Genomic DNA, 14,311 nt, shown 5'->3' with positions numbered 1-14,311 from the left:
GGTTGGGAATTGAAAGTCGATTCTGATTCTGGAATGAAATATGTAAGGACAGAAATCAGATTTTATCCTAAAATGAAAACAGAATCAGAATTGACACAATTATATGTATACCCAACCCTAGACTTTGCATAGTTAAACTCAGAGTTGCATAGTTAAACTCAGACCCTCTGACCAAACAGACTTAACTTGGAGTATTGAATTGCTTCTTACATTATTTGCCAGCATAATATTGTGTTTGTGCTTGTGCAAATCTAATCTAATGCACTGTTTGTTCTGTTACCCTGCATGCCTGCCAGTGGATTATAAAGGTGGGAATGGCTGTATGATTTCACCCTGCTCTTCTGTAACTGCTCACTCAGTTCTTGCCACTAATGCTCTAGCTTCTCAATATAAGACTAAAAAGTCCTTGTCTGCCACCAAAGCCTGCATTCCTCAAATCCTTCCCTCCAAGTTCAAGCCCAAGCTATCAAACTCTACTGATGAGAACCTGGAAAGACGGTCCGAATCGACACAACAACGTCCCAAAGCACACAGCTGTGAGGATCTGCATCACCAGCCCTGCGACTCTCAAAATGGAGATACGACAGATGCCGACCACGGGTTAAATTCAGCCTGCAAGGGCGATGGTTCACCCGAGAGCAGAAACCTTCATAAAAATGGACCCGCTGTGGGATCTGTAAGGAGCACACCTGAGTTCTCCACCCTCTATCGAAACATGCACAACATTCAGAGGCCGAGTTCCCTGGGCTCCAGCCCCCACGGTAGTGTCCGCTGCCTGGCTTCCTTTTTCGAGAAGCCGGGGGATGACATTACCATGGAGAGGCCTGAGATGATCCCCCGCGATGCCGTCACATTTCGGGTGATGGAGTTTGAACGTATCATTCAGCGGTCAAACTCTGCACCCACTCGCTCCGCCTCAATGCCCATTCTCCCCAGTAATCCAAGTCCCTCCCACAGTCCCGCGCCAACCTGCTTCCTTCAGTCGGCTCTGTCAGCTGAGACTCTAGTCATGCCAGGACCTTCACACACCGAGGACTGTCTAGCCATGAATGCAGAGTCTCAATTCCCCAATGAGGAGCCTTCAATATCATACGAGTGCCTGAACACTTCAAGAACTGACTTACCTTCAGAGAAAGAGGGCACATTAGAGCAAAAAAACTGTTGCGGTCATGATCCTGCCAAAGAGACAAGCACCGGTGGTACCTCAGAACCCACAGGCCACCATCACCACGATCACTTCCCCTTCCACACCAAACAAAGCAAGTGTAAAGGCACTTGCCCGGCTTCCTACACGCGGTTCACCACGATCCTCAGGCATGAGCGGCAACAGGCCAACACCCTGCAGGAGAAGAGATGTGCTCCCCCGAGGAACCTGCTCTTGATGGGACCTGCTCCTTTTTCCTTACGCAAGTCCCTACACAGTCAACAGGCCAAAAAGACTTGCGCTCTCTCTGCCATGAAGCCCAAGCCTGTGATCCCCCAGCGCCTGTCCTCTTTGGAGGTTCTGGAGAGGCTCAGTAATGGAGAAAGCTCTCCCTGTGAGGGGTGCAACTCAGATGACCTAATGGATGTGGAGGGCTCAGAAGCCAGTAAAGATCACTCTGAAGGTGGCTATACTGAGAGTGTCATGAGTGTCAGATTGTCCACACTCATGTTCTATGGGCATGACTATGTCTGTGATCACTCATCTTCCTCCAGCCTTTCTCTCTCTCTTCTGTCTGCTCTTCTGTCATCACTGAGTGACTTTAGTTTTTCATTTCTACCGTGTGCTCTGTGTGGCCAACTTTGTGTGGTTTGCAACCAGATCGGCATATTTTTGTTTTGTTGTGTAAAAGTGTGTCATGTCATATTTTAAATCATATTCCCATGTCAGCCATTTAGTAGTACATTTTTAGTGCCTTTGTAATACATTGCCTAGAATTTGTCACCAAACTATGACCAGAGGTAAACATAAAACATTCCCAAGGTAAAGTCCAAGATAGAGTGCAACATTGACTTACATTGATAGAAGAACTGTTTTTCAGAAGAGACTCTTCTAGAAAGTTTAAGAATTTTAAAAAATACTGAATTAAATTCCAAAACATCAAAGGTACTCGCTGTTTTGTGAATGGTCTGGTAACACGTTACAAATAAGGTTTCATTGTTTAATATATTTACAAACATGAACAAAAAATGAAAAATACTGGACATTAATTACAGTACTTGTTCATCTTTGTTAGCAAAAGTCAATGAGAACACAGTAGTTCATTGTTCAACTCACAGTGCATTATCTAGTATTAACAAGAACAACTTTGGAGATTGAGAATGCAAAGTAAATGTTGAGTGAAGTTTATTTATAAACCAATTTCGAGAGGATCAATTGCTTATGATTGATCACAGCTGGTCCTGCATTATCCAATTCATGACTTACCAATCAGACGATTCCTTAGTCACCATAAATAACCTAAGTTCCATACCACAGTCATCTTCGTTTTGAAGAATCCCCCTTCCACTCCTACTCCTCCTCCTTTGCTAGATGGGTAGCACAGTGTCCCAGTGGTTAGCACTGTTACCTCACAGCAAGAACGTCACTGGTTCTAGTCCTCTAGGCCCTCGGGACCCTCGGTTTCCTCCCACCATCACAAAACATGCGACTTAAGTTAATTTGATTAATCCAAATTTGCACCGTTGACGTGCTCCTAATAAGTAGCCATCTCTTCATAGCAATCCCTAATTGTTCATTTGCTACAAACAGCAGAGGAGTTCTCGAGACCTACCTGAGCTCAAACTCCCCTCTCATCCAGCATATGGGAGGGAGCCCCAGGCTCAAGGATCATGGGCTCAGGGTTTTCTCCCGGTACAGCATGCTAAACAGACAGAAGTGTGAACTCCTGAAATTATGCTTAATAAATGCTGTATAAGTATTGTTTGGTACTAGTTCATGTGATTTAAATACAGTAACTATCATTAACTATTGATTTCTTATTTGTAATGTGTGATCAATGGTCTATATTGAATCGTAAATGGTGGTATAATTAAAACTATTGATTCAGAGTCAAGTTTAAAGCAATAAATAGTGACAGTTCACTCAGTTCACTAATCGTTTCTTCACCCTTTTGCTTATTTTAAAGCTGTAAAAAAATTAATCTGAAACATACGTTTTTAATAGTCCATATAATGGAAGCCAACATTGTTTGGTTACTAGAATCATTAAAATGTCTTCTTTGTTTCACAGCAGAAAGAAATTCATGCAGGTTTGGGACAATTTGTTTGACTAAATATGCCAGAATTGTAGATAACTTGTGACTGCACTCTATTCAGTGGAAATTCCAGTGATATAATCCTTATCAGTCTCCACTGTACACCATTGTTTCATAAGTTTTTAAATGCAAAGGTTCAGAACTTTTTAAGTGCCATGTTTTAACCTGTTATCATGTATTATACTATATTACTACATTACCAGAAATTCTGCTTTTATCCATCCTGAGAATAGTGATAAGAGTTGTGAACTGTGAGGAATTTTGGCACATAATTCACTAACTTGCTACAGGATCTTCTTGTCAGTATGAGAAAATATTTTAGGCATCCCATGTTTATACTAAACAGATGCAATATGAACATTAAACAGACATTTCTCACTGTTTCATGCACATAGAAAAGCCTGACTAATTAGTAGTTTACAGTTTCACAGATCTGATTTGAAAGGAAAAGACAAATAATTGTAATTCTACCATGTTTTCACTTTGTTTGAGGGTCAGGGCCAGTGCACTCAAATGGCTATTATGTTATTTTATTCATTTATTTTAATTTTGTGTTTGTCTCACTTCTGTTTTCAAAACTGCATTATACATAATACATTAGACATTTTTGAAAGGAATGTCAGAATGTTGTGTATTGTTGTACAGTTTTTCGCTATGTTACATTTTGATGCATGCAGATTTATTTTGAAAAACCATGGCTTATACTTATCCTGCAGATCTCAAAATGCTTATATGCATAAACTATTCCAATTCTAAAATGTAATATGTGTAAGCCATTGTAAATTTGTGAAATTTAATTTTTTAAATCATCTTTTGTGGTAGCTGTGTTCTTCAGAGTGTCTATATCATGCCCATTGACTCATCTGATGCACTTTGTAAATAGAAAATTTTCAATATTTGACGTGTTGTGCAATGCCTGATCCAAAGCTGTTTTGAATCACTTTCTTTGTACGGTTTTGCTGATCATAGCAGCGAAAAGTGACTCCTGCTTTTTCCCCATCTAACAGACTCAGATTCTTCACATCCATTAAGCCAAGGAGATCACGGAGAAAGCACAGACGAGGCTGTCCGGAAACGCCACGGAGATAAAGAGGTACCATTTGTTTTGACATTTGCTTCTTACTGCAAACAGATCATTTTCCTAATCAGCATGTTTATGTTGTTTTCCAGGACCAACATGTAAACATCCTTGTGTAATGTAACGCAATATAAACATTCTCAAGTTTATTTGAGATCATTGATAGCGAGAATATCTTGAAATAATGATTTTAAAGGATCATTAAACATAAATGTAAATGATTTGGACTTTGAAACATTTGCCTGTAGATGTTCTGAATAGTTTTAACTGTCATTGTTTGTGCGTTTTGATGGATGAATAATGTTACCTGTTATTTGTTTTTTGTTTGTTTATTTGATTGTTTGTTTAACACATGTGAACTGAATACTGCCTAATCTTGGCCAGGACTCTCTTGTAAAGGGATTATTAATCTCAATGTGCTTTTCCTGGTAAAATAAAGGTAATAATAATATTAATAATAATAATAATGATAATAATAATAATAATAATAATAATAATAATACTAATAATAATAATAATAATAATAATAATAATAATAATAATAATAATAATAATAATAATAATAAATAGTACGTTGAATTAATCAATTAAATGCAAGGAATTTAAGTTTAATTAGTTTTTAAGCAGTTTTTGTTGTTGTTTTAACCATTGTTTGAATGTTTTTGTTGATTGTTATATTTCAGCTTTCCTGTATTTATCAGATTAATTGGGTAGGGCTTTGAGTAAAATGTTAATATTTTTGCTAATTAATATTAACTTTATTTAAATATTAATTTTCCTATTAATGTTAATTAAATGTGAATTATAATATTAATATTAATTAAATGTTTAATTATAAAAAAAATTATATAAAGATATTAAACTAAATTTATTTATTCATTCATTTTCTTTTCGGGTTAGTCCTTTATTAATCAGGGGTCGCCACAGCAGACTGAACCACCAACTTATCCAGCATATGTTTTACACAGTTTTACACATGTTTTACACTTCCAGCTGCAACCCATTAGGGGGAAACATCCATACACACTCATTCACACACATACAATTTAGCTTACCCAATTCAAACTCATGCAAACATGCAAACTCCACACAGAAATGCCAACTGACCCAGCCAAGGCCCGAAACAGTGACATTCTTGAGGCTACCCGATTGTGCTACCCACTACGCCATCAGGATGCCTTTTAACTAAATTAATATTTAAAATAAATTACAAAAACATTGATATTAATTAAATGTTAACTAGTAATATTGCTTCCAACTTAAAATTAAAATATTGGCAGTTATTTTATAATTTCTTCCAGAAAGTTACAATTTGTCAGAATAGCAGATGTTTTTACTATTTAAAGTCAGGGTTATTTCACCAAAAATGTATTTTAACTCTTTAGAAATTATAACATTAGCATTGCGTTGTGTAAATATTAATATGAATCAGTTTGAAAACATAGTACTTTTTATTTAATTTTATTCAAGAACATAAATAAATAATAAAAATAAAAGGCTCTAAATTACAGACTAATTTTAATTGGGAAGAAATGTCAGAGTAATGAATGAAACAAAAATGATAGTTTACTCAAAACATTCAAATGAATCCAAAGAAACTGAGCATTTTCAAATGGTCTTGACACATAGACACTTGTACATATATTTTTTGGGGACTTCCCAAAGACATAATGATGTTTGTGCTGTACAGACTATGGGCCTTATCATACACCCGGCGCAATAAGGCGCAAGACGTGTTTGCCGTGACGTGTTGCTATTTTCAGACCAGCGCAACCCTAGTTTTCCCGTTTTCCACCACGTTGTTTAATTGCAATACGCAAATATCTTTACAAATGAAAATAAAAATTAAAGGAATAAAATATTACAAAAATTATTACTATCTACATAAATATAAAAACCACTGCCTCCATGCCTTAATCTCGGGGGCTTTTTTTAGTTTATTAATGACAACTTGCTTTTGTATAATGTTCTTCTTTTTATTATTATTATTAGTAGTAGTAGTATTATTTATTATATGCATATTTATATTTGTTTTATTAAAAACTAGCTTAGATTTGTCCACCTGTCAGCTTTTGGACCATATGGGGCATAGGACGTGCGTTTGGATATAACTCGGACACTTCGGTATTATTTTTCATTTATTCGTTTGCTGGAAATTAGAACTGAATTTAGAAATAGTTTTGAAAAAAATACTTAACAAACAAAATTAATCATGTAGGCTTATGGATGTCTTCAGTGGAGTGCGTAACACTGTTTTCTCATCCACGAAAGAGAGCATTCAGCATTCAGTTTTTCCACTTACAAAGTCGCCATGTAAATAGCAAATGCTCAAACATACCCATAAGCCCTTAAGAGAATAAGCACAACCCTGTTAGACCATCTGCCATGGCGCAGAGCATCATTTTCCCTCCCCAAATAACAAAACTGGATTTGGACACGCCTTTAATGCTTTTGCGTCAAGCACTTCAGACTTTGCGCCTATCGTTAAAATAGAGCCCTATATCTTCTATCCCCCTGTCCCAACTCTATTCCTAAACCCAACCCTCATAGGAAACAATCTGCATTTTTACATCTCAAAATAATTTATTCTGTGTGATAAATGAGCTGTTTTTCTCATGAGAACCAAAAAATGTCCCCACAAGGTCAAAATGTACTGGTATTTCTAATCTTGTGGGGAAATTTGGTCCCTATAACACACACACACGCACACACACAGTATGAATATGCTGCTCATAAAGTGGATTGTCAGATTGTGAAACGAGTTACATGTTTTATGGAAGCTTGTTTTGATTCAATTAAATGTCTAAATTAAAATCCTGTTTGTTTTAAAGAAAATTCTGGAAGAGCAGAGACGGCTGAAGCGAGAGCAGGAAGAGGCAGATACAGCTGCTCGGAGACACGCTGGGCTGGTTGTGACTCATCAACAGTTCATTACTAATGACCGTTTTGGCGACCTGCTGGTTATTAATGAGAAGGAGAAGAGAAAAACCATAGAGGTGACAAATGTTCTTTCTTGCTATGCTTCAAATGCTCATACTGGATGATGACAGTCTTTATATGCGGCACAGACAGTTGCTCTGCATAACAGATGCAGTGCTATAGAAATGATGCTAATAGCCTCTTTTGGTCCACAGAGGACTCCTGCTCTGGCACGGTTTGACTTCAGAGCAGAAAGTTTAAAGTAAGGGTGTTTCTCAATTCAAATCTGAGAATGCTAATAAGACCCTCTTGTATGTTTGGTAATAACAACATGTCAAATTTGATGACCGCACTACAGATTGAATTATATTTTGGTGCTTTTTTATTAGGGAACTTCCATTTCAGAAGGGAGATATAGTGTACATTTATCGGCAGATCGATCAGAACTGGTTTGAAGGAGAGCATCATGGGAGAGTTGGGATTTTTCCACGGAGTTACGTTGAGGTACTTTATATCCTTTACTAATATTTTATATATCTTATATGCTCTCAGATTTGCAGTGAAAATCAATAATTTTATAATAATAGTATAATATAACTAAAAAATAATATATAATAATAGTCAATTGCTTTGCTACAAATAAAAAAACAGTTTTTTACTACAGTACAAATCAGGGAAGTACAGGATTAGGTTTTACAACACTAACCATAGTTTAACCATAAGTTATTAAGGCTTTGTGTCATACAAATTGTGATCAATACACCAAAAAATTGTCACTACACTCTTAATATAATATTGTATTACTATTTTTAACCATAGTCAATACACTATGTTATTCTATTTCTTCAGCTCGTGCCCCCAACAGAAAAAGCTCAGCCCAAAAAGTGTGCTCCGGTCCAGGTGTTGGAATATGGAGAGGCTCTTGCTCGATTCAATTTCACCGGGGACACTGCTGTTGAAATGTCTTTCAGAAAGGTAATACACTTTTTCAACAATTTAACCAAGCTTGCTGTTAAGTCCAGGGGTCAGAGGATTAACTGTACATGCTATCATTGATGTGAGCTCATAATATTTATTGTTTTATTTTTAGTCGTTTTAATTTAATTTAGTAACATTTAGAAACTGACTTTTGGAGTCATGAAAAGTTTATTTGTGAAGCCAAATGCACAAAGCAAGCTGAACTGAAAGGTTTTGGAGACTTTTTTTAATAGAAGAAAATGAAAAAGGAAATAACATATTATTTTTAAACATGTAAAATATCAAAATATCCAGAAGAGTTGCCACCAGGCAGTAAAATAAAAGGTTTAAATATCGAGATGTGGTGATTTAGCAATTCAGCCACAGGAGGATTATTTTAAATAGTGAATTTAATCAAAATACTGTAGTATTGGGAAATATTGTTGCTGTTTAAAATAAATGTTTTCTATTTAAATTTTGTGTGATTTCTTTCTTTACTCACTGTCATTTAGAAATCTTAAGTTTTGATTTGCTGCTCAAATTTGAAGTAGATTTCACTAAAATTGAGGTTCTTTAGTAACTCTTTATTTTAAGGTGTAATTCTCGCTATGTACCAAACATAGACCATTACTTTAACTTAATAAACACCCCACTTGCTACTTATTAATAGTTAATGAATAGTTATTAACCTTAATAGTAACCAATAACAGTAGTTGGGTTTAGATATTGGGTATGATTAGGCAGATAAAGATCATGCAGAAAATAGTTGTAAGTGCTAATAAACAGCTACAAAGGAAGAAAGAAAAAAGAAATAAAAAATGAGTGACGTTTGCATATCTGCATTAACTATTTCAAAATCTTTTATCTTTCTATAGGGGGAGCGTATAACACTGATTCGCAGAGTAGATGAGAACTGGTATGAAGGGAAGATTTCTGGCACAAACCGGCAGGGCATTTTTCCAGTCACCTACATAGAGGTGCACAAGAGGCCCAGGGTGAAAAACGGAGTGGACTATCCTGATGCCCCTATCAGCCATTCACCTCATCGTAGCACTAATGCCTCTCCACAGGTAAAAGCCCTGATAAAATACACAACCCTCGTATCATCTCCTTTCAACTTTCAGTTTTCATTTTCCCTATTGTTTGTTTTAGAGATGCACCGATCTTGATTTTTTTTCATGACCGATTCCAATTGCCAATGTTTTTATCCAAACAAATTGGCTTAAATAAGATTTTATAATTTTTAAAATACAAAGAGAAAACATAATAATCTAACATACCTGTACTAGGCAAAAACAGAAGACAGGCTGAATAGAATTGCAAATTCACTCATTGCCTATAGGTAGCGCTTATGGAGAATCAGTAAAAAACAAAGCAGCTGCACCAGAGTATAGTGCAGTAGAGAATAAGTATCATACAGGACAGTAGAGTGTATCTGTTAGTAAATCTGTGCACCATCTCTGCCTCTGTTAATGCTCTGTCTACTATAAACCATGCTCCGATATACTATCAAATCATTGCAGTGCAAGTCTGCAACAGATATTGGCACAAAAATCCCATCCGTTTGTCATCACGTTTGTTAAAAAAAAAACAGCAAACATCTGAACCTGATTTTTATCGAGTAGGTCGGTGCATCTCTAGTTTGCATTGATTTATTTGACCATTTCACCTTTTCCCTTTCCTCCTTCCTCTTCTTTCTTCTCATTCCTCCTGATGTCCTCCAAAAAGCCCATTCGCAATCGTCTCACCACGTCCCCTCTCCCCCTGCCCCGCTCCCCTCGCCGCTCTATTTCCCCTGAGGTCCATGCCATCTCCAACGAGTGGATCTCTCTGACTGTGGGCGGGGTGAGCAGCAGCCCTCCGGCTGCGCCAACTCCACCCCTGCCACCCCTGCCAACAACCTCCTACCGCCTGGGTGAATATCTGCCCCCTTCTATGTCAGCCAGTCCTGTGCCTCCCATCAGCGGCAGCCCCTACTGTGTCTCCCCAATGGCTTCCCCCTCCACGTCTCCTTTACCGCCACCCTATCCGCCCCGTCCCTGCTCAGCCACCCCATTCCTCACCTTCACTCCACCCCAAGGCGAGGACTTCCTTCTTTCTCCACCCTCCCCCCGTCTGTCCCGCAGCCTAAGCCCCTGTGGTGGTGCTGGGCTTGAGGGTTGGCTCTCTGGGGCAAACAAGCTGGATCAGGAGTTTCAGGAAGGGGATGGGGCTGAAATAGACAGGGCTGGCAGCCTCCGCAAGGCTCCTTACAGCAGGAACAATAGTCCAGCAGAGGTATCTTCTGCATGGTGTGCTGTGTTTGTTCAGGGTGCCATCATGTGGTGGGATGAGGGCTTGATGTGGTATCAAGGGCGGATGCTGGTTTACACTGGCACACATTGTAGATCTAATATGGCGAAATAGGGAATGATGTGGTTGTGCTAGTGAGTTAGTAAGCACACATTTGAGGCTTTTATGCTGTCAGGGAAACACGGTTGAAAAGGAACTATTGCATGGAACTCTAATGTGAATGCTGCTTGTGTGTTGATATCATAAAATTGTCATAAAATTACAGCATGCATGAGTTTTAAAAATATTTGCATTTCAGTGATTGTTCATCAGAACCAAATGGTCAAGACTTAATAGTCGATTTATTTTCGAACATGAACCATTTAACGTTAATCTAGCACACAACATGAAAAATTATGAGATTATTTGTTGCCATTTTGCGTGTTCTCAGTTACATTTGTTAACACCAATGAATTTTATGAATTAAGCTTAATCTTTAAATGAATTAATCTTATAACTGAAGTTAATCTTATAATTAATGCCTAATAACATCAAAAAATTTGTTTAATTAAAAAGAGTAAATAACTAATAAAACGTAGTTGTTTATTATTAACTTTATATTATTTATCACAGTTGATTTTAATGCATTAACTAACACATTGTAGTGTTATGTGTAATATTTTGTCATGCTTTTGCAATTATGATTGTTTAAAATGTGTTTACTTTGAATAAGTATATACAATAAAGCAATACACTAAGAACTTTTTATACAAATGTAGAAATAATAGTGCATATAATAATAATAAACTTAATAGAGCAACTAAAGAATAATACACTAGGATTGTCTATTTAGCATCTTATTAATGCCTATGGATTATATACAGTATAAAAAATAACAAGTTAAATGTAAAGATATTCATGCCCCTAACCCAAATATTTATCCACCTTCTGTAAAATGCATGGTCCTGCCAAAGTAGACTTAAAAATGCATTCTTTACTCCTAAAAGTCCATATGATAAACAAATTTATCCAGTAAAAGTCTACTTTTTGTAATGTCTTATCATTAAAATGAGACATTTCTTTAATAAATATTTATATATTAAAAAACTTTTTTTTTAAAATGTTTTTTTATAGTTTTTAAATTTTTTTCTAACTGTTTAATCATTTATATTTTTGGACTAAATCTAGTTTGTCTAGCTGTTGTTATAAGTGAATTATAAGCTATTCTATAGATTATATAATGTTTCCACTTGAAGCTTTCCAGCATGTCATGACACTTTAAATGTTTGTGTTGGTGATTGCTATTGAAAACTGGTGATTGCTACTAACACACAATCTTATTCCTGTCCTTGCGTATGATATACAGTACTGTAATGTTGTACTGGAAACAACTGCACAGAGGAAAATGATACTGTGCTGATCAAATGACAGCTCTTAAGCAAAGGCAGTTGTTTTTAAAGCAGAAGCTAATACATGTTCTTTTCCCCTCACAGCCATTAAGAAATGATGTAGAATATTACGGGAGATCTTCAAGAAGTCCTGTCATGCTGTTTGACATCCAAGACAACAACATGAATGCCAACTCATTCACGGTAAATTACATTTCAAGCCATAATTGCTCTTTGGACACACATACTGCTCCATTTTTTTTAATTAATGTCAACTGTGTTGGTTGAATATGAATGGTGAATATGAGCAGATTCAGATTCTGTAATGACTGATAAGGAATCTTATATATCTGCCATAGAATAAAAAAAGTAATTGCATTTTTATTTAACTTTTCCTTTTAAATGTTGATTTCTAGTCAAAATTGCTCTGAAAAATTGCAAACTTGAAAATAAAGTAGCTTACCAAGAAACAGAAATAAATTTGAAGTTACATGATGTAATCTTAAAATTTTAGAATACAAATTTGGATATTAATGAGAATTATGAGGTGTAAAGTCAAAATGATGAGGTGTAAAGTCAGAAAAATTATGAAGTTTAATGAGCCAGAATGATCTGATTTATAGTCAGAATTATCAGGTATAAAGTCAGAATTATTAGGCATAAGTCAGTATTATGTGGTTTTAAGGCAGAATTATCAGGTGTAAAATTCAGAATTGTAATTATGAAGCTTAAAGTCAGAATTATCAGATGTAAAGCCAGAACTATGAAGTGTAAAGACAGAATTACCAGGTATAATGTACAAATTAAGAGTTGCAAGTAAGTGTTACGTGGTTTTAAGTCAGAATTATTAGGTGTAAAGTCAGACTTATGAGGTGTAAATTCAGAATTATCAGGTATAAAGTCAGAATTATCAGGTGTAAGTCAGTATTATGTAGTTTTAAGTCAGAACTATGAGGTATAAAGCCAGAGTTTTCAGATGTAAAGCCAGAATTATGGGGTGTAAAGTCAGAATTCTAAGGTATAAAGTCAGAATTTTCAGATGTAAGTCAGTATTATGTGGTTTTAGTTCAGAATTATGTGGTATAAAGTCAGAATTCTGAGATGCAAAGTCAGAATTATCAGGCATAAAGTCAGAATTATCAGGTGTAAGTCAGTATTACGTGGTTTTAAGTCAGAATTATGAGTTGTAAAGCCAGAATTATCAAATGTAAAGCCAGAATTATCAAATCAAAGTTGTAAAATCAGAATGATCAGGTATAAGTCAGTATTTTGTGGTTTTTAAGGCAAAATTATGCGTAGAAGTCAGAATTATAATTATTGGGTGTAAAATCTGAATTATCAGGTGTAAAGCCAGGTTTTTGAGACAAACTAACATTAAAATAGAGCATAAATCAAAATTACGAGATGCCAGAAATGTTGCATAAAAAGTTGCAATCAACTTTTTTTTTTGTCATGGCAAAAACTGCCATCCATAGCCTCTACAAGATGCATCACAGTCAGACATTAGTCTCCTGTCAGTATTTAATTTGATCTGATATCTAATCCCCAAACTCACACATGTAAACGCATGACAAATCTCAGTACCCTGCAAGAATCCTATATGATTGTGGTGTATGTTTCGCTCCTTCCACTTGCACTCACTCTGTTGTCTCGCTCTTCCATGCTTATCCTCTGGACACTACCATCCCTTCTGGCTTTCCTGGTATTAATGGACATTCCCTCCTTTCTGCCCTGTTACTATCTCCTCTAACCACACCGCCCCTTCCTCAAACTCAATTTTCCATCTGAATGACTGACACCCTGGTTTGCGGCCACCTCTTGTGCCGGCCCTCTTCCACCAATAGGAGGCAGTGTGTAATGAGATCATGAATATTGCAGAGACCTCAGTGAGGTACTGCAGCACTTTGTCACGCCCTATAGACTCCGCCCACCGACTCCTGGCTCCTCCCAGTAAACACTCTCTCATCATTTCCCAGCAACCCCTGTCCCAGAGCAGCAGTCCTGAGCCTGGACGCATGAGCTGTGGGATGTAAGTATCATCCATCTGTGTATGTGTTTTGGTGTAGATGTGGAGATGTTCACTGATGTGTACCTTATACATAATACATAATATACATTGCTCAGTATAATTGAGTACAATAATATTTTAGTCACCAAACATATTTAAAAATTGAAAGACAATACAATTGAATTCAAGCTAAATATTGAAAACTAAATTACAATCTACAATATTTCAACTAAATTTTTCAATTTTTTTGTTTCTCCTGATTTTTCCTCTTTTAAAATTTGTATTTAATATTTTTATATAACATATAAATTTGGGTTTACTCGTTTTTGGATCGTTATCTTAAGTTATTTTGTTAAATAAATCCAGATTTGGCTTCAGTACTGACTAATCTTGCATATGTACAAATATAATATTGTGTAGCTTCCTATTAAAAATATGAATTTAAAAGATA

General features: G+C 36.2%; 1 protein-coding gene across 7 annotated transcripts in view; it reads left to right on the top strand.

Moving 5' to 3' along the window:
• The window catches only part of LOC130239623 (sorbin and SH3 domain-containing protein 1), a 94,832-nt gene that overhangs the window by 73,186 nt on the left and 7,335 nt on the right, over positions 1–14,311 (top strand). For 5 of the 7 annotated variants that reach the window (XM_056470899.1, XM_056470893.1, XM_056470897.1 and 2 more), the window contains 9 exons: positions 4,247–4,332; positions 7,149–7,313; positions 7,452–7,498; positions 7,626–7,740; positions 8,086–8,211; positions 9,069–9,263; positions 9,922–10,470; positions 11,958–12,056; positions 13,697–13,881. In XM_056470899.1, the coding sequence (XP_056326874.1) occupies positions 4,247–4,332; positions 7,149–7,313; positions 7,452–7,498; positions 7,626–7,740; positions 8,086–8,211; positions 9,069–9,263; positions 9,922–10,470; positions 11,958–12,056; positions 13,697–13,881 (1,567 nt within the window). Of the gene's footprint in view, positions 1–296; positions 1,608–4,246; positions 4,333–7,148; positions 7,314–7,451; positions 7,499–7,625; positions 7,741–8,085; positions 8,212–9,068; positions 9,264–9,921; positions 10,471–11,957; positions 12,057–13,696; positions 13,882–14,311 lie in introns of all 7 variants that reach the window. The other 2 variants (XM_056470900.1, XM_056470898.1) reach the window with 2 other exon arrangements.

This window comes from Danio aesculapii, chromosome 13 (genome assembly GCF_903798145.1).
Source record: "Danio aesculapii chromosome 13, fDanAes4.1, whole genome shotgun sequence".
Classification (NCBI taxonomy): Eukaryota; Metazoa; Chordata; class Actinopteri; order Cypriniformes; family Danionidae; genus Danio; species Danio aesculapii.
The sequence above is the reverse complement of the archived record's forward strand: the minus strand, read 5'-3'. Positions and strand labels throughout refer to the sequence as shown.